Source organism: Tamandua tetradactyla, chromosome 4 (genome assembly GCF_023851605.1).
Source record: "Tamandua tetradactyla isolate mTamTet1 chromosome 4, mTamTet1.pri, whole genome shotgun sequence".
Classification (NCBI taxonomy): Eukaryota; Metazoa; Chordata; class Mammalia; order Pilosa; family Myrmecophagidae; genus Tamandua; species Tamandua tetradactyla.
Genome location: NC_135330.1, coordinates 185,752,507 through 185,780,332, shown reverse-complemented (window position 1 = coordinate 185,780,332; position 27,826 = coordinate 185,752,507). Strand labels below are relative to the sequence as shown.

At 34.1% G+C, this 27,826-nt stretch overlaps 1 protein-coding gene and 1 long non-coding RNA gene across 3 annotated transcripts in view; one reads left to right on the top strand and one right to left on the bottom strand.

Moving 5' to 3' along the window:
- LOC143681614 (uncharacterized) overlaps positions 1–10,440 on the top strand; it is a 60,042-nt gene extending 49,602 nt beyond the window's left edge. Inside the window, exons 5-7 of the long non-coding RNA XR_013174753.1 lie at positions 4,914–5,078; positions 6,691–6,746; positions 10,161–10,440. This is a non-coding gene — a long non-coding RNA (uncharacterized LOC143681614). The remainder of the gene's footprint in view (positions 1–4,913; positions 5,079–6,690; positions 6,747–10,160) is intronic.
- Positions 1–27,826, bottom strand: part of ZMYM2 (zinc finger MYM-type containing 2) — a 151,116-nt gene that overhangs the window by 24,247 nt on the left and 99,043 nt on the right. For both annotated transcript variants that reach the window (XM_077158794.1, XM_077158795.1), the window contains 8 exons: positions 24,477–24,593; positions 22,279–22,429; positions 19,810–19,982; positions 7,690–7,855; positions 7,024–7,058; positions 3,288–3,417; positions 2,446–2,561; positions 1,673–1,844 (listed from right to left, as the gene is read on the bottom strand). In XM_077158794.1, the coding sequence (XP_077014909.1) occupies positions 1,673–1,844; positions 2,446–2,561; positions 3,288–3,417; positions 7,024–7,058; positions 7,690–7,855; positions 19,810–19,982; positions 22,279–22,429; positions 24,477–24,593 (1,060 nt within the window). The remainder of the gene's footprint in view (positions 1–1,672; positions 1,845–2,445; positions 2,562–3,287; positions 3,418–7,023; positions 7,059–7,689; positions 7,856–19,809; positions 19,983–22,278; positions 22,430–24,476; positions 24,594–27,826) is intronic.

Below are 27,826 nucleotides of genomic sequence, written 5' to 3'. Positions count from 1 at the left end.
TAGCAACCCACACAATGACTTTAGGTCTACAGGCCCAAAATACTGACACACTGGTCCAAGCTGCACTCTTTCCCAGGCAGGAAAAAAGCACCTGGCTTCAGTACAGTGGCATACCACCACTATTAAGCTAAAGAGGGATTCTGTAGTTAATACAATTAAGTGTGGGGAGAGATTTCTCTCAGAGCAACCTTGAGAATATGCACTGAGTCTGCTGCCTAGCTCTATAACCTTAAAGAAAATAGGGCATCTTTGTGGATATTCAAAAGCCCACATTGATGGTTTCTCTGCCACTGGGAAGTGACTTTTTCAGGAGAAGTTGTGTTTTTAGCCTGTTAGTGTTCATAAGGACAGGGGGAGATGAACCCTCCAGGTTCTGCTAGAGGTCCTGATGGCCCATACAGAGTTGCCTGTGAATAGTGATACAGTTTGTGCAGTCCTCATGTTCAGAGCAGCACTATTCACAATAGCCAAGAGGTGGAAGCAACCCAAGTGGCCATCAACAGATGAATGGATGCAAAAAATGTGACATATACAGACAATTGAATATTATTCAGCAACAAAAAGGAATAAAGTGCTGACAAATGTGACAACATGGATGAGCCCTGAGGACACTATGTCTAATTAAATAAGCCAGATGCAGAAGAACAAATATGAAACAATCTTATTCATATAAAATAATTAGAATAAGCTAATTCATAGAGTCAGAAAATTGTTACTCAGAGACTGGAAGGTAAGTAATAAGGAGTTATTCCTTAATAGGTACAAGTTTCTGTTTGAGGTGATGAAAAAGAACGGTGGTGATAGTTGCACAACATTGTAAATGTAATTAACACCAGTGAATCATGTATTTGAAAAGGAGATACTTTAGGTTGTGTGTATATATATACATATATATATAACCAGATTTTTTAAAACCACATAACTGTATAACACAGTGAACCCTAACGTAAACTATACAGTAAATAGTATAGTTACAATAATATTGTTTCATAAATTATAACAAAGGGAACACACTAATGCAAAATTGTTCATTAAAAGGGAAATGTTTTGTATGAGGGGATATATATAGGGAACTTTGTACTTTCTGTACGATATTCTATAAATCTATTAACTTTTCTAATTTAAAAAGTACATAGTATATAAATATCCATATGCAGGTGTGTATACAGATAGATATAGTTACATAGAAAGAAACAAATTGGAGGAATACACATCAAATTGTAAACTACAATTGTCTCTAGAGATTAGGAATATGGAGTTTCACTTTTATTTTATTTATTTCCATAATGACTTTATTATTACATTGACTCATATCTTAAAAAACAGAAAAAATCAACATAAGAATGAAAAGATTCCAAGCAGTTTTTAAATTCCTTTTCCAACAGCTCTGCCATCCAGGCTCTGATTAAATAATTTCAATAAAGAGAATTAAGAAAAACAACAAACTCAACAGACTAATTCCAGTTTGAAATTTGGCATGGAATATAAGAGGGCATCAGGCTAGATATAGTGTGGATCTCTCAATATAAAATATATTTTTGTTGCATTACTTTCCCTGTGACCATATCAAGGTGAAACATAATGATCTCTCCTGGAAAACAGAGTAACAATTTAGAACATTTATTAAAAACTAACACCATACTATTCACAGGTATAACACAGAATAGCTCACTGTTTATGTTGGCAGTTTCAGTTTTTCCCACATCTTCAGCCATCATATCTGTCATTGTGAGCAGCTCTGAATCAAGAGGATCTGAAGAAACTTTGCTTTTTAGCTCCTCAATTGCTGCAGGGATCTTCTCACTGCTATCCAATGGGGCTGGCAGAAAAACAGGAACTGGTACCTAATTAACCCAAGTATTAACTGTTAGGATTGACTAAACATTAAAAGATATTTTTCCAATTAAAAATTACTCTGACACATGGTATACTTTATAAAAACATACTGGATAAAAGTTTTGGAAAGAACACTCATCAAAACTACGATGTAAACTGTGACAGGGAAAACCCAGAAAATAAGCAGCTACTTTTTGAAATACAAGTTAAAAGAAACAGAATATTTGAGATGGTCCTGTTCCCAAGGGACAATAAAAGATGAGCCCTGACAATGTCCTAAGTAATACACAGGTGATTTAGAATGAAATAATAATAAAAATATAGTTTATATGAAATGCTGTGCTTCAGTTCTAATCTTATGGCTTCACAAATATATTTTCCTAAAATGAATCCAAGTATATAATACAATATGCATAAAGTTCACTCTCAAGGATGAATATAAATCTGATTAAATGAAAAGTAATCAATACAACAGAGATTCAGCCAAATCTAAGTTACTTGTTAAATTAACCTGCTTATTAGCTTCACTAAGCTAATACCTGCAAGAAAACTGTTTTTCCACCTGTACCTGATAAATCTCAAACTGAGAAAGAACTGAAACTGACTTACAGGAACAGGAACTGTAGTTGGAACAGGAATATTCTGACTGTACATATGCATGGGTACTGGGATATACACAGGGACTGGAATAGGCACTGGAACATATTCTGTCTTCCAACTGTCATCTAAAACATATATTTAAGGAATGATGTTAACTAGTACATATAAATAGATGCAATGGTAAACTAATTTGATAACAAAGGAACAAATGTAAGTACTTTAGTACCCATTTAAAGAAAATTCCCAGTTCTCACAAGTTTAGGTAATTTTAAAAGTGTTAGAACGGAAGCAGAAGCTGCTCTCATTTGCAGGGAGGACAAACAATTTACATTTCTTTTTCACAGAAAAAAAACATGCTTTAAAAACATAACCAAGTTATAGACAGTATCATTATACTCCCCTGACCCCTGAAAAAAGGTTTATTTAAACAAACAATGAGAATATAGCTATCAGATTGTAAATTTAATAAGAATGCATATTTGAAATGCTTCATCTCATTCCGAGAGGAAGGAAACAGAATTGTTATCTTTACTGACCAAACTTAAAGAGATGATATTTTTAGAGGGAACATATTTCCAGTGTGGTCTTAGTCCCAAAGAAATTTCTGATACAGCATTTTTTCACTTCTGACATAATTTATATTCTAGGCCTTTATCAAAAAATCGATTTATCTTAAATGATTTTAAATAATTTACTGTATATCAAAGTAATATCTAAAATTATAAGGGAAATGAACAGAAAACAATAAATTAGCCAAACAAATCTACTCTGCAGACTATTCTCTGAGAAAAGCATGTGTTCCATTGAGTGAGGTATAAGTATACAACACAAGTAAATTTTCCTAAAATTACCTGTCTGACAAGATTTGGTCTGCATGTGAGGTTTACAGTAAGTAGCTTTTGTCATTGTTAAAGGTTTGCAAAGAACTGCTTTATTCTTCATCTCTTTGTTAGGTGTTGGAGATGGGGGTGGTGCTGAACCCTATAGAGAAATAAAGAGAAAACATTTTATTTTTACCTTTAATTTTTATTACTTCCTGATGCTAATGTATATCTGGTTTCTAAGTCTTAAGGAGGGAACATACAAAAATGGAAGAGTATAACCAAATTACGCTATTATTACCATGCTTTCCATACTTTTAATCTGGATGGATCACTGGGCAAAGCAGTAGTAATAACTGATTCTATAGCTTTGTGTCACCTTCAAAGTTAGCATCAACATATCTTCAGAAAAATAAAAGGTAATTCTCATTTAAGTACAAAGTCAAAGTTATTAACTTGAACTGTAGAAACAATTAGGATCTTTCAACTTTATTTTAGAAAGAAAAAAGTATTTTTTACTTTTTAAAAAGTACTTTTTTACCTTTTTTTTTTTTTTAGAAAAAAGTATCTGATCCGCTAGTTCCCTCTAACCGCATGAACAGCTTATATGGCACTAAATTTGAAACAATAAGAAAAATGACGAGTATGACCAAATTTCACAAAAAATATTATCAAGTTTTAAATTATACATTCTCTGTGGCTCAGCAATTGCAATGTTAGAACCTATTCTACAGATACAATCTTTCAGATGTTTTACATGATGTTAACTGCAGCATTATTTGTAAATGAAAAAAAGAAACAAAAAATAAGCTAAAGATATGTTCATAAGGGACTATGGATGAGAAGCACTCCATAACACGTATACATATGGGGGGAAAGTAGGTACAGAATTGCAATACTTGAATAAAGCACTAATTTTTTTAAAAATTACATAAGCATTTTTAAAGGACTGGAAGGATTTATACCAAAAAAAACAAAAAAAAAGTATTAGCATATATATTCCACTAGCTACAAAAGATATATATGGGTAAGGAAGCTGGCTGATGAACTCAAAATGACTTTATTCTTGAGTCATTAGGATTTAAAAATACATTAACAGCTATAACTGACAGAGTCTGAACAAAAGCTAGGAAACATGGTTCTAACACTAATGCTGTGTGATATGTGTCAAATCACTCAATCTCAGAGATGCCTCAGATTTCTCAAAGGTAAAATGGAGAGAATAACTGAGCAAATATTTATTGAACATCTATAATGTACCAAGTACTGGGTAAATTTGCTCTGAACTGGAAAACACTGCTATTCCCACTTAAAAACAAAGGGTCCAAAATCACAGATGCCCCAGGATTACTCAAAGTCTCATCATACATTGTACAGATATTAGGTACTGTCAATTAAACTATGCAACCTGGTAAAAACCTACACTTGTTCTTTACTTTTCTGTTCTAGAATGTTTTTCCCCTGTGCTAGTTGATAGATGGGATCTATTTCAACTTATAATGAACAATGAAGAAGGATGCAAAATGATGAAATAATGACACAAATCACCATCTATCTGTTGAGTACTTTCTATATGCTAAGCTCTGTGTAGAGCACTAAATCTCATTTCATCTTCCTAACACCACAAAAGGTCTTTTAATCATTCCCATTTTACAGAAACCAAAGCTCAGAAGTTATACCTGCCAAGGGTCATAGAGCTAAAAATTCCGAAGTCACCTGATGCCAAAAGCCTATGTTCTTAACAATTATACTCAACACTTCTATGAGGTCTGCCACACAGCTACCATTTGTTTAGTACCTACTATAAGTGACAACGCTGAGGTAAGTACTATTTTCATGCCCATTTTACAGATAAGTAAATTCACAAAAAGAACAGTGAAGTCACTTTCCAAGACTTAACAGCTAAGCTCGCATCCTTTGAAGTTTACAGGTAAAGAGCTAAGAAATTCTAAAAGCTTAAAAAGAAAAGATGGGAGACTCGACAAAAGGTAAGGTTTGGGGTGCACGGGTGACTCAGTGGTAGAATGCTCGCCTTCCCTGCAGGAGACCAGGTTCAATTCCTGGACCGCACAACACCACCCCCGCCCACCCCCCCAAAAAGGGAATGTTTGCATGGGTAAAGTGACTTATTCTTTCTTACTAATAATGCTGCCTGCATCCTTCTGTTTGTCAACTAATGTGCCTCAAGTGCTGTAGGGGTTTCTTGAAGCCATGGTCAAAAGCTTACATCTCCAAAGCAAGGGTGGGGAGTTGTCTTATGACAGGTAGTAACAAAATAGGAAGGGTTCATCTTTATATTCCTTAGCATGCATGAATTGCATTAATATCAGAGAATTAAGCTGAATATTTTATGTACTTCTTTAAAAACTTATCTCTACAAAGCTAGAAAAGGTGGGGAAGGAAAGGCAGAACATGAAGGAAAAAGTATTCTTATTTAGGATTCTTTTCAACTATTAATATCAAAAGCAAAGAATGACCTGAATAAACACATTTTCATCTTTCATCTATACCTGTGGTCTTCATTGTGGTTATGTATTAGAAACACCTGAGGAATTTCTGGGGATGGGACCGAGGCAATGGTAGGTTGGAAAACTGCCCAGGCAATTCTAATGTGCAACCAGATTTAAGAGTTACTGATCTACTCTTTTCTACCACAATAAGAACTAGGCCCAGAGACTTACTGCAATGACAACAAAGACTCCTGAACAGCTAGTTACTCTTGAATAAGTATGTGAGAAAAGCCAGAGCGCCAACACTGGTAACTGCTGTCAGACTCAGTATAGAGGGACAGTGGTGCCCCACAGCTCTTGAAAGTGTGGCAAAAAATTGCTTCCTCTTTTTAGTAGACATCACACATAAATGGCCACATTCAACCTCCAAGTCTTAAACTACTAACATAAAGCAGATTTCATGTACTATACCAGAAAAAAAATTAAAAATCAAACAGCAGGACAACTGTGGAAGTATTTCTCAAATTTAAGAATTCTAAAGTCCCAGCTCCCATTAATAATCTGGCCTGTCCTAACCTTTCAAACCTCATTTCCCATTATTCTACCACAGATCCCCTTAAGCTCTGGTCATCAAGAAGCACTTGTAATGTTAAAATAAATTTAGTTTGAAATGCTTAGTGGTAAATGAAAGCGAGGGGGAAGGGGTATGGTATGTATAATCTTTTTTTTCTCTGTTATCGTTTCATTTCTTTCTGTGTTGTCTTTTTATTTCTTTTCCTAAATCGATGCAAATGTTCTAAGAAATGATGAATATGCAACTATGTGATGATATTAAGAATTACTGATTGTATATGTAGAATGGAATGATATCAATGTTTTGTTTGTTAATTTTTTAATTAAAAAAAAGAGAGAAGCACTTGTAGTTTTGCAAAGGATATATATGTGGTATTCATTTTATTAACCTCTCTACTTTTTCATCCCAGTCTACCTCCAGGAACAGATACAGTCAATCTTTTCTACTACCTACTATTGAAAACAGGTACTTCAGGTCAAATAATAATTTTTTTTCACATGCTTCTCTCCCACAATGTAGGTAGGGGCTATAATTAACTCATCTTTTTATCATTCAGCATGTATGAAGGTACCTGGCATTAATATTAGATAATTTAACTGAACACTTCCACTGTTCATTGGCAGAGAAAACTCTTTTATTATTATAATCAGATAGAACTGTCATGATTTTTTTTTTACCCACCACAATGTATCATGTCACTTAATGAAAATCAAATTTAACACTTCACTTAAGCAATACTTACTGTCATTTTGGTTCGGGATGTCTGACAACCCTGATCTAAAAACACAAACAAATTTAAAATAAGATAAGCACTGCTTTCTTCAACATTTTCTAAATCCATTTTCCCATTAAATTTTATTAGGTTTTAAAATAGTTATTGAAGAAAATATTTTAACTGTGTTAAGTAAAAAATCTCAAGTCTGAGTAGAAAGTGCTGTAATACTGAGCTAAATAAGTAAAATTAACTCTTTCCCCTTACCTCCCCAGAAAGGATACAACACTTTTTAATTAACTCCCCAAAAATAAAAAACGGTGGCACTTCTAAAGTGTTTCTGTTGTTCCTCCCGGCAGCCTCCTACCCCAGGCAGAAATTGCAGATGGCATATGAAAACTGATGAATTTTTTTAAAAAGAATATTTGTTATTTAACTTCTCTCCACCCACAAGTAAGTTCCATCTATTCAACTAGCATTAAATTTTTAAAAAGGAATAAAGCAAACTGCAAAACACATCTACAAAAGTTACCTCATTTTCACTATCTTATGAGGTACACTTCTACCCAATAAGTGTGGAATTTAAATTGTTTTTAAATTAAAATCAACAATTCACTATCACTGCTGTAGATATAAAACTAAGAAATAAAAACCATTGCAGACATTTTAAAAGTTACTACCTAAATTATTACATACCATAATGTAGGTTTTCAGGTCCTTTCTGAGTTGTCATGTTGGGCTCATTTTGCTGACAGTAAAAACGTAACAAGCAATGTTGATCACAGAAATGTTTCATTTCCCCACGCCACTGCACTCGCTCTTTAAGAGTTCCTTGAGATTTACAACAGTCACACCTTGCAGCCTTAATAAAAAAGGAAACTTTCAGACATCCCAAATTAGAGTACGTAAAATTTCAAACATGTAAAAGTATTTAAAAAGATTTTTAACAGTTTATTAGTGATTAGTTCCTAATGTGATAGAGCAATGTCTAATAAAGAAAAAAGAAAATTATAATACAGATCATATACATACAATGAAGTCCACAATAAATAAAAGTGAAAAAAATGGAGCAATTTATCTAAATGACAATAACTCTCTCTATACTTACCAAAAGTCAAAGACCAGCATTACAAAGATGGAGCAATCAATAAAATTTAACACTGGTAGACCAAATTGGGGCAAGCTGATTTCAATTTTTTAAAATACTTGCAATATGATATGCTGACAAAAGTCTCCTACAGTCATATCACATTGGAAATTTCTGATTAATGAAAAGATTGTCCAGGTTCAACTGTTAGGTCAGAATAATAATTTTAAAGAAATACAAAAGACCAGAATAATTTGAGCTTTTATGATAGAAAATTCACAGATGTTAGCTTGAAATCTTTTTGATTCTCAACAGTTTAATATAATAAACCTGAAGAGTTTTAATAAATATACTGGCTTAATTTTAATAAAGCTTTCCAGTTTATGTTTTAAAACATTCAATGTTTAATTACTTAAAAACAACTGTATCATAAGATAGCAAGTTTAAACAACACCTAGAAAGTGAATCAGCCCTATGGGGCCCATAACTTAATATGAAAAGTAACAAAATTTATAAATATAGTTATACTTTATGATGGTGAATCAATCTAGGGACAGATTTTTAATTTTTAGGGATTCCATTTGCATAGTTTTTGCCCATTTTTACTATTTCAGAACATTTTAATTAATGAGTGGACCAAAAGAAAGAACTGACTTATTTAAAATATACTTCTGTTTAGTTTCTTATCTATTTAGAATAGAATAAATTACTCTGATTTTTGAAAATTATCCTTTGGCTCAACAATTTAGGAATTATGAAAAAGCAATATATACTAATTTTTCTGTAGTCTCTTATAATTGTGGCTAAGGCTTTTTCTCATTGCTCTAAATAATCTAAGTTTTTTACACTGAGGATTTTGAAACATCTCACTTTATATCTCAGTAGGAAACCTATGGAAAAATACCATGTCAACTTCTTACACAGAAATGTTAATAAGTGATTATGTTGGTAAACTGATCTTATGCAAATATATCCCAAGGTTAGCGCACAGGATCATTTATTTTACCCCGTCCAGGTCAGGTATTTCTCCCATTAAGTAAATGTTTAATGAAGCAGATTTGTAATATAAATTATGACTCAAAAATAATGCCAATATCACATCTCTTGTTAAAAAAATTAACCAAATTTTATACTGTTGGTAATATTATGTTGTAATCTCAACAGTAGCAGTACCTAATATCAACCTAGGGCATTCTTTATTCAAAAGTGACAAAAGTTCCTAGGCAAAATCCTCATCAAAGATTGTTCTTTAAAATAAGCATACAAGTGTTCCAGGTTTCCTTTTTTGATCCCTTTTTTATAATTTATACTACAAGAAAAGACAAAATACATAGTCAGGAGATGGAAGTTTAACATTCCATTCATGGAATATAAACAGTGTAGAAACACTGCAAGAGTGAAGTGGCAGCCTGATTATCTCTTTCGCTGAGAACTTGAAATAAAAGTCCATCACTTTTTATGTACCCTCAATTGTTTTCACAACAGTCCTGCAAAATGGGTACTGGAAATTTAGGTCCACAGAAAGTGATTTAAGGTCAAATATTAATAATGCAGAGAAGTAATCATAACAGACAATACTCCTGCTCGCCAAGTTATAAAGATAATGGAAAAACAAAACAAGTTAACATAATAAAAATCTTAGAAGTAAAATGCTACAAAAACTTCTCAATATATTATCCAAAGTACAAATCCATTTGTATAAAATTTATTCAAATCAATACAGTATTATGTGGTCATATGTCCTTTAACAATTAATTAGAAAGGCAAGGGCATAAAACCAAACACATTTCACCCGAAGAATCTGAACAATGAAATGACTTCATTATTCTTTAATTACTGACAGATGGTTTTTGTAGTAATGATACTTGGAAGCTCTTTCCTCCAGAAGGTTCAAAACAAATTTGGATGATCTCTCTCTCTCTATCCAAAGAAAAAAGGGTCAAGATTAATGCCAATTTGCAAATGGCAACAACATGTGTATATACTTTATCAGACTGAAAGAATGTGAGAATTAATTTAAGCATAATGCCATTAATAAAAATTTTGGAGGTTGTGACTTTTTTGTTTCATTCTCTTACAGCCCTTCATGCAAACTCCCAGTTCCGTGTTCAGCCTGAGCTAAGGTATGGTAGCCAATATAAAAGCACTGTCTGTGATCACCATTCCTCACCACTACCAAGACCACTCACCCCTAGGAAAGCTTAACATTTCGATGCCATGGAGTGTGATGTAAGTCTCTGGTTTAAAAATATTACAGTGCACTGATCTCTTTCATGGTTTTCTTGCGATACTGGTTAACTCAAGGATTGCACGTTGTTTAAGTCAAACAATCTAAGCAATAGGGAGATAATAAACTATAATTCACAAAATCCTACTCCAGTCTCTCAGCTAATAAATTAATCTCTTCTTCAATAATTGACAGTCATTCACAGCCTTTATACTGACAAAGTCCCCTACATTTATTTAAGAGTTTCAACCTATCATTTTTGGGTCAAATAGACATCCTTGTAACTTCCTCACCTATTTCTTCTCTACTTCACCCAAATGATCCAGTTTTGCACAGTGGAATGGACATGAATGAAACAAAGATTTTTTGCAGACATTTGTAAAAGAATTAATTACGACTTCCCATTATTTTTGAGGAGTGATTTTAAAAATGACACAATAAGAATAGGTGAGTTCTACACAAGATATTTAAGTAAGAGGAATCCTTCAGTTTCCTAAAATGCACATTCAAGGCAAGGCTATCCAATATTATCTTTATAAAACTAAAGACAAAGAAGAAAAAGAATCAATAAATCTGGCAGGTTACAGACAAAAAGAAAAGGAAAAATTTAAAGCTCAATAATATTTCTCACTTAGGCATACTTTTATAACTAAGTTTTAATAAAATACAGGTGCTAATTTGCTTAAATCATATGGTTAGATTTAAACTATTATACGGCATTTGTATTGAAGAATGCAATACTGTCACCACTCATTAATAACATATAATACAAATCAAAAACTGTGTTAATAATCTTGGCAATCTGAAGTAATAGTTTTAGAAAAGCTTAGTTCTATTAAGTACTGTGCAGCTTTCCTGAGAAACAATAGGCCTCTGAAATATTATCTTCACCATATAACAAACACCTTCTAGATATTAATTCTGTTATACTACTAAATCCTTTTTCTTCCACACTTTTAAACTTAAAGAAGTCCAAAGAATCATCCTCATAACTGGTTTCACATTATGCCTAGAAACATTATATTAAGAAAAAGAAAAACCTAAACTGTGGAAGGAAAAATATATATATACATACACATATAAAAAAAAATCCACTCTGATTCATGTGGACTCAACTTGTCCTGTTTTCAGGTTGAAGAAAACAGGGAATGAATGGAAAGGACTCAAGAGAAGCATAAGAAAATACAGTTTGACTCAAACAGAAAGCATCCAGTATAAAAACTTACTCTTTGATTATTCTATTGGCTGCCTCCACAGAGAGGCCAATGATGAATCAGAAAGGGGAATTTTTTCTTCACGCTTTGAAGGTTTTATTGTATAATGTTTATTGATAGTGTAAGAAATATCAGCATTGTTACTTGCTTTGCAAATTCCTACCAGGTGACAAAAACACTCTTAGCTTTATTCCTCAGATTAGTACAATATGCGATAATGAAAAACGTGTATTTTATACAAAGATTTGTTGGGTTTAACATAAGACAAGAAATACACAATAGAAATGTGTTTAATGTATAGAACAATGTCATTAAACACAACTAACTGGATACTTAACTAATATATTCTTTTTTTTATAATTTTTATTTTTTATTAATTAACGGAAAAAAAAGAAATTAACCCAACATTTAGAAATCATACCATTCTACATATGCAATCAGTAATTCTTAACATCATCACATAGATGCATGATCATCGTTTCTTGGTACATTTGCATCGGTTTAGAAGAACTAGCAACACAACAGAAAAAGATATAGAATGTTAATATAGAGAAAAGAAATAAAAATAATAATAGTAAAAAAAACAAACAAACAAACAAAAAACCTATAGCTCAGATGCAGCTTCATTCAGTGTTTTAACATGATTACTTTACACTTAGGTATTACTGTGCTGTCCATTTTTTGGTTTTTGTATCTAGTCCTGTTGCACAGTCTGTATCCCTTCAGCTCCAATTACCCATTATCTTACCCTGTTTCTAACTCCTGCTGGAGTCTGTTACCAATGACATATTCCAAGTTTATTCTCGAATGTCTGTTCACATCAGTGGGACCATACATTATTTGTCTTTTAGTTTTTGGCTGGACTCACTCAGCATAATGTTCTCTAAGTCCATCCATGTTATTACATGCTTCATAAGTTTATCTTGTCTTAAAGCTGCATAATATTCCATCGTATGTATATCCCACAGTTTATTTAGGCACTCGTCTGTTGATGGACAATTTGGCTGTTTCCACCTCTTCGCAATTGTAAATAATGCTGCTATAAACATTGGTGTGCAAATGTCCGTTTGTGTCTTTGCCCTTAAGTCCTTTGAGTAGATACCTAGCAATGGTATTGCTGGGTCGTATGGCAATTCTATATTCAGCTTTTTGAGGAACCTCCAAACTGCCTTCCACAGTGGTTGCACCATTTGACATTCCCACCAACAGTGGATAAGTGTGCCTCTTTCTCCGCATCCTCTCCAGCACTTGTCATTTTCTGTTTTGTTGATAATGGCCATTCTGGTGGGTGTGAGATGATATCTCACTGTGGTTTTGATTTGCATTTCTCTAATGGCCAGGGACATTGAGCATCTCTTCATGTGCCTTTTGGCCATTTGTATTTCCTCTTCTGAGAGGTGTCTGTTCAAGTCTTTTTCCCATTTTGTAATTGGGTTGGCTGTCTTTTTGTTGTTGAGTTGAACAATCCCTTTATAAATTCTGGATGCAAGACCTTTATCTGATATGTCGTTTACAAATATTGTCTCCCATTGTGTAGGCTGTCTTTCTACTTTCTTGATGAAGTTCTTTGATGCACAAAAGTGTTTAATTTTGAGGAACTTCCATTTATTTATTTCCTTCTTCAGTGCTCTTGCTTTAGGTTTAAGGTCCATAAAACCCCCTCCAATTGGAAGTTTCATAAGATATCTCCCTACATTTTCCTCTAACTGTTTTATGGTCTTAGACCTAATGTTTAGATCTTTGATCCATTTTGAGTTAACTTTTGTATAGGGTGTGAGATATGGGTCTTCTTTCATTCTTTTGCATATGGATATCCAGTTCTCTAGGCACAATTTATTGAAGAGACTGTTCTGTCCCAAGTGAGTTGGCTTGACTGCCTTATCAAAGATCAAATGTCCATAGATGAGAGGGTCTATATCTGAGCACTCTATTCGATTCCATTGGTCGATATATCTATCTTGATGCCAATACCATGCTGTTTTGACCACTGTGGCTTCATAATATGCCTTAAAGTCAGGCAGCGCGAGACCTCCAGCTTCGTTTTTTTCCTCAAGATGCTTTTAGCAATTCGGGGCACCCTGCCCTTCCAGATAAATTTGCTTATTGGTTTTTCTATTTCTGAAAAATAAGTTGTTGGGATTTTGATTGGTATTGCATTGAATCTGTAGATCAATTTAGGTAGGATTGACATCTTAACTATATTTAGTCTTCCAATCCATGAACACGGTATGCCCTTCCATCTATTTAGGTCTTCTGTGATTTCTTTTAACAGTTTTTTGTAGTTTTCTTTATATAGGTTTTTTGTCTCTTTAGTTAAATTTATTCCTAGGTATTTTATTCTTTTAGTTGCAATTGTAAATGGGATTCGTTTCTTGATTTCCCCCTCAGCTTGTTCATTACTAGTGTATAGAAATGCTACAGAATTTTGAATGTTGATCTTGTAACCTGCTACTTTGCTGTACTCATTTATTAGCTCTAGTAGTTTTGTTGTGGATTTTTCCAGGTTTTCGACGTATAGTATCATATCGTCTGCAAACAGTGATAGTTTTACTTCTTCCTTTCCAATTTTGATGCCTTGTATTTCTTTTTCTTGTCTAATTGCTTTGGCTAGAACCTCCAACACAATGTTGAATAATAGTGGTGATAGTGGACATCCTTGTCTTGTTCCTGATCTTAGGGGGAAAGTTTTCAATTTTTGCCCATTGAGGATGATATTAGCGGTGGGTTTTTCATATATTCCCTCTATCATTTTAAGGAAGTTCCCTTGTATTCCTATCTTTTGAAGTGTTTTCAACAGGAAAGGGTGTTGAATCTTGTCAAATGCCTTCTCTGCATCAATTGAGATGATCATGTGATTTTTCTGCTTTGATTTGTTGATATGGTGTATTACATTAATTGATTTTCTTATGTTGAACCATCCTTGCATACCTGGGATGAATCCTACTTGGTCATGATGTATAATTCTTTTAATGTGTTGTTGGATACGATTTGCTAGAATTTTATTGAGGATTTTTGCATCTATATTCATTAGAGAGATTGGTCTGTAGTTTTCTTTTTTTGTAATATCTTTGCCTGGTTTTGGTATGAGGGTGATGTTGGCTTCATAGAATGAATTAGGTAGTTTTCCCTCCACTTCGATTTTTTTTGAAGAGTTTGAGGAGAGTTGGTACTAATTCTCTCTGGAATGTTTGATAGAATTCACATGTGAAGCCGTCTGGTCCTGGACTTTTCTTCTTAGGAAGCTTTTGAATGACTAATTCAATTTCTTTACTTGTGATTGGTTTGTTGAGGTCATCTATTTCTTCTTGAGTCAAATTGGTTGTTCATGTCTTTCCAGGAACCCGTCCATTTCATCTAAATTGTTGTATTTATTAGCGTAAAGTTGTTCATAGTATCCTGTTATTACCTCCTTTATTTCTGTGAGGTCAGTAGTTATGTCTCCTCTTCCATTTCTGATCTTATTTATTTGCATCCTCTCTCTTCTTCTTTTTGTCAATCTTGCTAAGGGCCCATCAATCTTATTGATTTTCTCATAGAACCAACTTCTGGTCTCTATTGATTTTCTCTATTGTTTTCATGTTTTCAATTTCATTTATTTCTGCTCTAATCTTTGTTATTTCTTTCCTTTTGCTTGCTTTGGGATTAGTTTGCTGTTCTTTCTCCACTTCTTCCAAGTGGACAGTTAATTCCTGAATTTTTGCCTTTTTTTCTTTTCTGATATAGGCATTTAGGGCAATAAATTTCCCTCTTAGCACTGCCTTTGCTGCGTCCCATAAGTTTTGATATGTTGTGTTTTCGTTTTCATTCGCCTCGAGGTATTTACTAATTTCTCTTGCAATTTCTTCTTTGACCCACTTGTTGTTTAAGAGTGTGTTGTTGAGCCTCCACGTATCTGTGAATTTTCTGGCACTCCGCCTATTATTGATTTCAAACTTCATTCCTTTATCATCCGAGAAAGTGTTTGTATGATTTCAATCTTTTTAAATTTGTTAAGACTTGCTTTGTGACCCAGCATATGGTCTATCTTTGAGAATGAACCATGAGCACTTGAGAAAAAGGTGTATCCTGCTGTTGTGGGATGTAATGTCCTATAAATGTCTGTTAAGTCTAGCTCATTTATAGTAATATTCAGATTCTCTATTTCTTTATTGATCCTCTGTCTAGATGTTCTGTCCATTGATGAGAGTGGTGAACTGAAGTCTCCAACTATTATGGTATATGTGTCTATTTCCCTTTTCAGTGTTTGCAGTGTATTCCTCACGTATTTTGGGGCTTTCTGGTTCGGTGCGTAAATATTTATGATTGTTACGTCTTCTTGTTTAATTGTTCCTTTTATTAGTATATAGTGTCCTTCTTTGTCTCTTTTAACTGTTTTACATTTGAAGTCTAATTTGTTGGATATTAGTATAGCCACTCCTGCTTTTTCTGGTTGTTATTTGCATGAAATATCTTTTCCCAACCTTTCACTTTCAACCTATGTTTATCTTTGGGTCTAAGATGTGTTTCCTGTAGACAGCATATAGAAGGATCCTGTTTTTCAATCCATTCTGCCAGTCTATGTCTTTTGATTGGGGAATTCAGTCCATTAACATTTAGTGTTATTACTGTTTGGATAATATTTTCCTCTACCATTTTGCCTTTTGTATTATATATATCATATCTGACTTTCCTTCTTTCTACACTCTCCTCCATACCTCTCTCTTCTGTCTTTTCGTATGTGACTCTAGTGCTCCCTTTAGTATTTCTTGCAGAGCTGGTCTCCTGGTCACAAATTCTCTCAGTGATTTTTTGTCTGAGAATGTTTTAATTTCTCCCTTATTTTTCAAGGACAATTTTGCTGGATATAGGAGTCTTGGTTGGCAGTTTTTCTCTTTTAGTAATTTAAATATATCATCCCACTGTCTTCTAGCTTCCATGGTTTCTGCTGAGAAATCTACATACACATAGTCTTATTGGGTTTCCCTTGTATGTGATGGATTGTTTTTGTCTTGCTGCTTTTAAGATCCTCTCTTTCTCTTTGACCTCTGACATTCTAACTAGTATGTGTCTTGGAGAACACCTATTTGGGTCTAATCTCTTTGGGGTGCGCTGCACTTCTTGTATCTGTAATTTTAGGTCTTTCATAAGAGTTGGGAAATTTTCAGTGATAATTTCTTCCATTAGTTTTTCTCCTCCTTTTCCCTTCTCTTCTCCTTCTGGGACACCCACAACACGTATATTTGTGCGGTTCATATTGTCCTTGAGTTCCCTGATACCCTATTCAAATTTTTCCATTCTTTTCCAGATAGTTTCTGTTTCTTTTTGTAATTCAGATGTTTCATCCTCCAATTCACTAATTCTATCTTCTGTCTCTTTAAATCTATCATTGTAGGTATCCATTGTTTTTTCCATCTATCTACTTTATCCTTCACTTCCATAAGCTCTGTGATTTGTTTTTTCAGTTTTTCTATTTCTTCTTTTTGTTCAGCCCATGTCTTCTTCATGTCCTCCCTCAATTTATTGATTTCGTTTTTGAAGAGGTTTTCCATTTCTGTTCGTATATTCAGCATTAGTTGTTTCAGCTCCTGTATCTCATTTGAACTATTGGTTTGTTCCTTTAACTGGGCCATATTTTCAATTTTCTGAGCGTGATCCGTTATCTTCTGCTGGCGTCTGGGCATTTAGTCAGATTTCCCTGGGTGTTGGACCCAACAGGTTGAAAGATTTTTCTGTGAAATCTCTGGGTTCTGTTTTTCTTATCCTGCCCAGTAGGTGGCGCTCGTGGCACACGTTTGTCTGCGGGTTCCACCAGTAAAAGGTGCTGTGGGTCCTTTAACTTTGGAAAACTCTCGCTGTGGGGGAGGTTCGCCAGCCGAAGCGGCTTGGAAGAGTGCCAGCCGGCCCGGGGGTCCGAACGCGGGGAGGGTTGCCGGCCGCCGCAGCCCGGGAGAGCGCCCATCCGAATTTCCTAGTCAGCCCAGGGCGCCAAGTGTGGCGGGAGGGCACCAGCTGCCGCAGCCCGGGAGAATGCACCGTTCCCAGCCGGACCGGGGAGTCACGTGTTTGGAAGGGACCCCCCCGGTCACCGTTCTCCGCGGTCTGGGGATTTCCGACTCAACTCTCAGTTGGTCCGGTGGGCCTCGTGTGGTGCGGGCGCCAGCTGCTGTGGCCCAAGGGGACCGCCTGCCCAATTCTGCCAGCTGGCCTGGGAAGGAGGAAGGGAGGGACTCCGGCCGCTTGCCGCCCCGCCCGGGAAAGCACGCGCCCCTCGGCAATCTCACTGGAGCTGGTTCTCCCGACAGTCAGCTGTTCCAGGATGGGGGTACACCGTCCGTTTGATCTCCGTCGTGGCTCCGGGAGCTGCTCTGTATCATCTCCACTCCCCCAGTAGCTGTTCTGGAGGAGGAAAGGTGAGGGTGGCAAGGCTGTCAAGGATGGTGGCGGAGGAGCTGGTGAAGGCGGAAGAGGGCACGGTGGTGGTTGGAGAGCCTCCCATATATTCTTAATATATTCCAAAATGCACTGCTTCATTGAATTTTTATCATTGAACATTGCATAAATGAGAACATCAGATACAATTATTCTTTAAAACAAGTAGCAAAATGGCACAAATGATGCTATGTAGTACAAAGTGGTTTTTTGCCACAGAACAACCTTTACTTCTCCAAAAAGGAAAAACAACCATTTTCTCTATTTTAATTATAATATCAAAGAAAAAAGGAGATATTCATTCAAAGTACATTCAGTGAGTTATGAACAAAAACAAAATTCTCCACGATTATTGAAAAATACTAAAGTTTTAGATTCACAATTACACAAACAGGCATAAAGTTATACAATAAAATAATGACAGAGAAATCATCATTATCACATGGTAATAACTTCTGTCTCAAACAATAAAATAAATGATGAACAGGAGAACAGCAAGTAAAAATAAAATGGGATTTCCAAATTTGTGGTCACTATATACCGTTATTATTTTGAGTTATCAAAAAACAAATCTTCCAAATAACATCTCCTAAAGGCTGGCAAGAAAGGTGAATGTGTGTGTGTTCAACTAAAATTGAGCATTTTAAACCATAAAAAAATAACTCACTAAAGTAATTTCTCAAAAAGTGACCATCTAATAATAAAACACATATTTGAACAAAACACTGGTTTAGATTAAAAGGAATGCATGTCTTTCTCTGTTTCTAGACTTTACACCTTAATTTTAAGGTTTAACCCAGACAGAAGCAAAAGTAAAGTAAAATAATGAACAACTTTTAAAAAGTACACCCAAACTCTTACCTTCAATATTCCACCTCTGACAATTCAAAAAGGTACTCTAAAAGAGAACTTCTGGAATGCATACTTGAAGGACTGTATTACTCTTGTTTTAGAAATGTAGTCAATGCATTACACTGCTGACAAGAATTCCTGCAATTCTCCAATTAGTTCTATCTTAACACTAATACCTTTTGCTAAAAAGGACTGAACAATAACCTCCAGATTTCAGCCATTTTACTGCACGCTTCTTCAGAGAAGCTCACAATTTTGAAATCACGTCTATTTACATATGCTTCAGAACTGCTCCATAACGAAACTTTAGTTTTGAGATGATTTCCCATGTTACTAACAGAGGAATTAATACCTTTTTTCCTTAGTAATACTGATTACCCAAGTACAAACTTTCACTAATTTTTTTTCTTTTTAATCACTGAAACTACTGAAGCAATGGACCAAAAAGGATTTCTCTGGAGTTTTTTTAAAGGTGTATTTTAATAAGAGAGGCACACACATACACATCTACAATTTCGAATTACATATTTTCGGTCTAAATTTATCCATTTAGCGTCCTTTCAATTTGAAAATATCCAAAAATCCACAATTGAAAAGGCAAAAAAAACACAAGTATTTAAAAATGCATCCCAACTATACAAAACAATTACCTGCAAATGTTCAAAGCTGATAAAGTAGTCATCAAAAAATATTTCTATTTAATGAAGTAGTCATCAAAAAATATTTCTATTTAATGAAGTAAATACAACAAATTTTAGAGAAATAACTCATTTTGTTAAATTATATTGCTGAAAATACGAGTATATCCCAGTCTCTGATAATTTCTAAGTTATAAAACAAGTAAAAATGATAATTCAAATTATAAAAACAACTCAAATTACTAAATAACTTTTGTGCATTACTATAACGTAATGTGTGTACATTTTAAAAATAAATATGAGCTATCATATTTGTAATGGTAACAACTTCAAAGATTTTTTAAAGACTGGTTAAAGTAGCTTCTGTAATAAAAATTTTGAGTTACTTGCCTTGTAGTACCAATCCTGAAATTTTTTACAGCATTCTTCACTGCAAAAATCTCTCACAACACCATCAAGTTCTTTAGTTGCTCCCTTCTTACAGAGCTGAGAACAATAGTTGCAAGTAACACATCTCAATCCTAAACGTCTTGCAAAATCCTGTTTGTACAACAGTTTGCAACCTGAAAAATATAAAGTTTAAATATAAATACCAACAACCTATCAAAAACTAATTTTTGAGCTGAAACAGATCTTATGGGTCAAACGGATTATTAGTTTTAGAAAACATCATATAAATTCAATTTGAAATTCTCCCTGTCTCCTGAGTAAAACAATGAATTCTATTGTGATCAATATCAATCTGTAATAAACAGGAATCTTATATGGAATAGTGTAATAGATATCATGTAGTGTAATAGATATCATGTAGTGTAATAGATATCACGTGTGTTCAAATAATTAAAAGTTCTAAGAAATTAAATTCCAGTTATGTCTTAGAATAATTTTATTTAAATATAATCTTACTTAAGTATCAAAAGAGTAAACACACCACTCATATCCATTTTAGAGAAATGAAACAATGGATACTGCTGAGAGGCAGTGAGTAAATTATGATTTTAGCCTTATCTTCTTCTGTCACACTACATAAGCCTTTTGGGAAAGTAAACTGATGGACTGAATTGTGCAGAGAAAACACTTATTCTATCCCTTGAAGAAAAATATTTTTTGCCTGATACATAAATGTATTATCTTAAGTATTTTTACCTAGCTATCTTATTTATTCCCTATGAAATCACTCTGAGAATTAATTACTCATGCTGTGCCACATAAGTAAAAATGCCTCCACAATCATGGGTATCTACTGAAATCCTACATATCCTTTAATGAGAAGCTCAAATTACACCTCCTTATCAAGCTAGTTTTAAATGGTCTCTCCAATCTGTAAATATGAACTGTAATTGTATTCTATATAATTCACTTTGCAGTCATTTTTGGCTCTGCACTGCTTTTTTTTCCGTTACCTGACACCATATTTAAGAAATTTTTAAAATGTACTTTAATTAGCTTTATATTTCTAACCAGATTTTGATGATAGTACTAGGTATTTTATTTGGTTATTTCTGACAGCTTCCAGCAGGCAACACAAAATATGCTAATTAGCAGGAAAATGGCAAACATTCTTTTTAACCCTTCATTGCACATCTAAATTTATAAGTCCCTCATAATGAACAACTGCCTTTTGCTGCTAACTGCCTATTTCTTCTAGTAAAATCCATATAATCCAAATGTACAAGATCATCAATGTCAATATGCTCAGACTGATGAAATCAATGAGACAGTGACTACACAAAAATTTACATGTACATTTTTTAGTTTAATTCAGAATCAATTTTTCTCAATAAGATATAAGATCTGTCCCTTTGTGTTATAGCTTTGATCTTAAATAATGATAAACAGGGTCAGCTTTCACTGCAGGTGAAATGTACTAATTACAACTAGGCAAATAAGGAATATTTTGTTTTACACACAGTATTCTCTTGCACAAATTTATATTGCATATGAATATATACATATGAAATGGTATTAAACAGAGGTACTAGTTGCATGAGCTAATAATCTTCTGATCTCACTGTCATTCCCTACTGCTGGCATTTAGGATTTCCCAAACTTCCTCCTACCCCTAACAGTAGAAACCTATACAAAATGCAAATCAGGAAAAAAAAAATACCTAACTGGAAAATTATAGGATAACAGCAGTCAGGAATGTAGGGGAGTTCATTGCCTGAGGCCAAAAGCCTCAGATTGATAGCTCAGAATAAGAATGTGACATGTGGGGAAGAGTAACGATAATGAGTGCCTAAACCCCATAGCTACTACAATACTGGTTCCAGTATCTCTTGAGAAATAGATTTAGAACTGGAGTTCATTTCTATAATCTGCTGCCTGAAATGAGAGCAGCAAAACTAAAGATGAGAGGAAAAGTAATTCTTGAATACACTGTAGAAGCATTCAATTTATTTCCCTGGCATCCTAAATCAAAAACCTAAAATTATTTTTCCATTGTAGTATTATTGCCTCGTGATCTTTTTCAGGTATGCTAAAAATCTTTATAGGCTAGGCAGTAAATTGGGCAGGGAATATATACAAGATGGATCCTTTGGAAAAAAATTCTATCCACTCAGAAAACTTTCAGATCACATTCTGTGTGTTATGACATGGTATAAAAATGATTTAACTTAATTCTTAAAACTTCCTTGAAATGAAAATACAGATTACCAAAACTTTATTTATCTAGACAGAGGTCTACAAATATATATAAAGTAACAAAGCAAGTTAGGAGAAAAGCAAACTCAAATCTTTTGTTTGGCTGCACATAAAACTATGCAGCTAATCTGGACACAGTAGCTAGACAATATTTTGGCAAAAAATAGCAATAAATATTAATAAAACTATGAATAACACTGTATATACACTTGCCTTCACTACAGAAAGGTCTCTTAACGCCAGAGAAATTTACTGTTTCATGAAGAGTCTTCTCCTCTTGACAGTATTCGCAATATGTAACTATGCAATGCAACTTCTTATAGTCATCTGAACAAGTTTTGCTGCAGAACTGATGCACTTTGTTCTAGATGCACAATGGGAACCTTGGTAAGTATGTGACAACCACCTCAAAAACAAGTTAAGAATAAACAAGCCACTTTTACAACAGAATTTATACATTTACTTGTTTGTGTGATCCTTCAGGATACATTTCCTTTAGGCTTTGGACAGGACAACCAGTTTAACTAACTCTGCTACATTTACCAGTAACTACCTTAAAATTACTCAGTGAAAGAGTTAAAGAATCACTAAAACAAGATGGCAGTTTGAGGTTGCCAACATAATTGGGATAATGGAAAGAAAACAATGGAACATACAACGTGTAAGCAACAGGACGATGAAAATTATGACATTTTCCCTGAAAAAGAAATATTCTTTGTTGAGTATAGTTAAGTAGGCACAATCACATTACTACCACAACTTCATAGTAACAGACCTACTATGGGTAAGGTATACAATTTGCTGCTATCACAAACTGTGCTAAGGTGGAGATTAAGTTGGTTCCAATGAATGGATCACGTAATTATTTAGTTTACTGCTCCTGGTCCAAAACTCATCATAGCCAGAAAGTTTTTCAAATATTCAACCAAGCAACTACAAACAAGTTAAAACTTCCAAGTAGGCAGCCTTCCCAACCTTTGAACTACGGAAGACACGTGTTAGGTTTAGACCTACTCTACAACAAAGATTTCTAAAAACTAAGGAAGGTGAAATATTCTAGGAAGCAAGGCAATATAATCATTAGTAGAAACTTGCCCCATTATGACTGTATAATTTATAAAAAGGAAAATGCAACAAAGAAACCATCACTGCCAACTATAGAATGAGAAGCAAAAGGACCCTGAATTCTCTCCTAAAAGACTGACTCAACTCTCATTCAAAGGAAGTCTTTTTTAACGGCACCCAACACTACAACTCCTAGTAAATAAAAGCAATATACCAATCAGACTACAAAAGCAAGGCAGCACTAATATGAAAACTGTGAAAAGAACTTCATTTTCATCTAGTATTAATAAAATTCAATTTACGCAGGATCTTCATTTCATATATACTATTCTATGTGCCTATGAATTTCATTCATGATTCCCTCATCATTACTTTATTCTCCTCAATGGGTCTTACACATTCTTCCTGATGTTATTTAAAGAGGATACCAGTCACTAAGAACCATCACTGGGTATGAATGACAGTCTCAAAGAATGGGCTGGTTTAAACTGCTCTTGAAACAGCACAAAACAAAAAAACAAACTAAAAGTTTTCCAGGGACTAAATCTCATTTCCAAAATACTAATAGAAAGCATGTGATTCAGCTCTGGGAACCACCTTTTGCCTAAGACTTAACAAGTGTTACTTGATAAGGGCCACTAATAAATTTTGGCCCCATATAGCCAGTCACTAATAATATATCTTTTACACCATTTTATTACATGTTCCATCACCCCCTAAAAAGATGAAAAGAAAATACCAATGGTGAACAGTACTGAAGAAAGCAACAGGCAGACAGGGCCACCTTGTCCATCTACCCATCTATAACTGACCACCAACTGAAATATCAGGTAATGATCAAACTCATTAGTTTGGCAAAAGATAGAATAAAGTAAATTAGTAAACTAGTGAAGCAAGAGTGATAAGGAAAAATAAATCTGCATTAGTATTCACAGGCTTTTATTCTTTTATTAAAAACTCAATTATAAAATATTAAGTGACATGATAAAGGACTAATAAATTGTAATTTTTAGAAGCAGCAGGCAATATAGATATTATAGTTCATAGATAATGTTTATAAAGATGGGGAAAAGAGAAAAATATTGTACAAACAGCTGCTCTGGGTATGCAGCTCATATTAAACCATAACCTTCTGTACACTTCTGAACATTATACTGAACATAACTTCAATAACACCTTCTGATACAAAAACAAACAGATCCTCTTGGTTCCTCTCCCGTACAAAAATAATCTGATCAGCAGAAAATAAAGGGCAAAATTCTTTCTACCAAGAAATAGGTTCCCACATGGATATATACACTTATTTTACTAGACTTTCACTTTAGCTGTAACAAAACATGACTTGCCTCCCATTCCAGGATTTCTGGCTTTGAACAAAAGGAATTTTTGCAGTAATTGCATTTCAACTGAATATCACTTGGAGCCACAAACTGACCATTTGGAGATGACTGCATACTTAGAGCCTAAAACAAAGAATAAAACATACTGAGCCAATATGAACTTTTAAAATAGTGATTACTGTCAAATACATATTATCTGGAAAGTAGTATGTATCATGCTTAAATTTTTCCTCAACACATGAAACTGTTTCTGAATTTTGCCCATAAAAAGTATGAGTATAGAGGGAGGAGGGCTGGGGACATAAATGAAATCAGAAAGAACGATAGATGTTAAAGATTGAGATGGTATAATCTAGGAATGCCTAGAATGTATAATAATAGTGACTAAATGTACAAATTTTAAAAATGTTTTTGCATGAGGAAGAACAAAGGAATGTCGTTATTGCAGGGTGCTGAAAACAGATGGTAATTACTATTTTAAAACGTCACCTTATGTGTGAGACTAAAGCAAAAAATGTTTGTTACAAAATTTATATTTTGATTAGTGCATTTCCTAATATAACTTATGTAGATAGTTTGACTGAACACCATAAGTACTTGGAATCTCAGGTAGAACATGAGATTTTGTTGGTTTGTCAAGAGTGATGCCCCGATGAATCCCACAGTGATTTGATTAGTGAGTGGAAAAAGTATTTGCAAAGCCCCCTTCGGGGAATGGTGAGAACAGGGAGAAATGCAACTTCCCCAAGTTGAATTCTTGATATTCTCACAAGCAGTTTGGACAACCAAAGCTATAGGCTGAGCCCCCAGTCTTGGGGTTTGTTCATATGAAACTGAACCCCACAAAGGATAGGTCAAGTCTACTTAAAATTTAGGCCTAAGAGTCACCCTCAAGAGAGCCTCTTTTGTTGCTCAGATGTGGCCTCTCTCTCCAGCCAACACAACAAGCAATCTCACCACCCTCCCTCTGTCTATGTGGGACATGAGTCCCAGGGGTGTGGACCTTCCTGGCAACGTGGGACAGAAATCCTAGAATGAGCGGAGACTCAGCATCAAAGGATTGAGAAAACCTTCTCGACCAAAAGGGGGAAGAGTGAAATAAGACAAAGTGTCAATGGCTGAGAGATTCCAAACAAAGTCGAGAGGTTGTCCTGGAGGTTATTCTTATGCATTAAGTAGATATCACCTTGTTGTTCAAGATGTAGTGGAGAGGCTGGAGGGAACTGTCTGAAAATGGAGAGCTGTGTTCCAGTAGCCATGTTTCTCAAGGATGACTGAATAATGATATAGCTTTTACAATGTGACTGTGTGATTGTGAAAAGCTTGTCTCTGATGCTCCTTTTAGCTACCTTGTCAAGAAACAAGTAGAACATATGGAATAAAAAATAAATAATAGAGGGAACAAATGTTAAAATAAATTCAGTTTGAAATGCTAGTGATAAATGAAAGTGAGGGGTAAGGGGTATGGTATGTATAATTTTTTTTTCTGTTATTGTTTTATTTCTTTTTCTGTTGTCTTTTTATTTCTTTTTCTGAATTGATGCAAATGTTCTAATGATGAATATGCAACTATGTGATGATACTGAGAATTACTGAATATATATGTAGAACAGAATTATATGTTAATGTTTGTTTGTTCTTAATTTTTTTAACTAAATAAATATTTTTTTTAAAAGTACGAGTATATTTTATGAAATTGAAATTCAATTTATTCTTTACTACATGACCACTAATACTTCTTTGAAACAACACAAAAAGAAAGGTCGTCAAGTTCAATTATGAATTTTTTCACTTTATAAGAAAATATAAGCAACAAGTGAGGTTAGTTGTCCAAGTAATAATCTAATGAATGAATTCAAAAAAAAAAAAAACTAGGGCAGGCCATGGTGGCTGAGCAGGCAGAGTTCTCGCCTGCCAAGCCAGAGACCTGGGTTCAATTTCCAGTACCTACCTATGTAAAAAACAAAACAAGACAAAAAAAACCACCTAGCTCAGCACTCATCCAATATACCACCTAATATCTAATTTTTGGGGGGTGGGGGGAGAAGGGTGCATGGTCCGGGATTCGAACCCAGGTCTTCTGCATGGAAGGCGGGCATTCTAACCACCAAACTATTGGTGCACCCTCTAATATCACATTTAATAATTATCTGTCCTCCACAAATCACTGCCATCTTTTTCATTCTAAGATCTTCACTGAAAACAGCTTATGTTACTTTATAAAATTGATCACATCTGGTGCAAACTTTACACTACTGTTTACATTAAAAATACTGTTCACATTAAGTAAACTTACAAAATAGTATTCACACCAGGAATTTACTTTTATTAAATTACTTTTATTTTATTTTGTAAAGTTCAATTTATGGAATAGAATAGAATATGAGTATACTTGAGCTTTAAAAGTTCTGTTCTAATTTTTAACTTAAGTGGTGAGTATGAAAGAACTCAATGACCATTTTTCAAGGTATAAAGGAGGAAAATACCTTCAACATTTTCAAAATTTTTGCATTTACTATGCAACAATTAAAATTTGTGAAACAATAAATCATGCAGATTTATGATAGAAAATAGCAGACAGACCAATCTTTGAACAAAAAACAATGTTTTAAGAGCTTCCAAAAATTTGAATAAGATTAAAGTTAACAAAGAGTTAAAACATCTTTAATTAACAATTCAGTTTACCTACATCACCACAAAGGCATAAAAATAAGTCTAGGTACATGATCTGACAGGCAGCATGCCAACACCTTCTCATTCATTTAATTAAGAAACAATGATTCCATAATTTGTAGGTTAAGAAAACCAACAGGTAAGAAGCAATATTTACCACGATTAAGGATATCTATCAATGGCCATGATCTCAACTTTCAAAATAAAAGTTCCGTATTAAATGTTGTTGATCACCTAAGCTCCAAGATGTTAACTATTAACAAAAACAACATTTATTCGAGTTCTAAACCACCTCATTTTAAATCCTAAGAACAACTGTAAGAACTATTAGAACATACTTAGTGGTAACATTTTCAGCTTTAATAACAGAGCACACAGCACAGTACCTGGAACACAGAATTGTTAGATGGATTAATTCATGAGCCAGGGCTTTTTGCACTAGTTTGAACCTTTCAGTAATACTCTGAAATTTTCAGGGTAGTTAAACCCACCTGTACCACCTAATTAATGCTTGAATACCTTCAAAACTTTCTAGTGGTCAACTAGATTAAACACTTCTAGTAATACTATTAGATTATCCATTTTCAAATTTTAAAGAACTATGTCAGAAGTTCTTTAAAATTACCAAAATGAAAAATGTCTCCATGATATTAACTCCGATGGTTCTAATCACCATACTACAT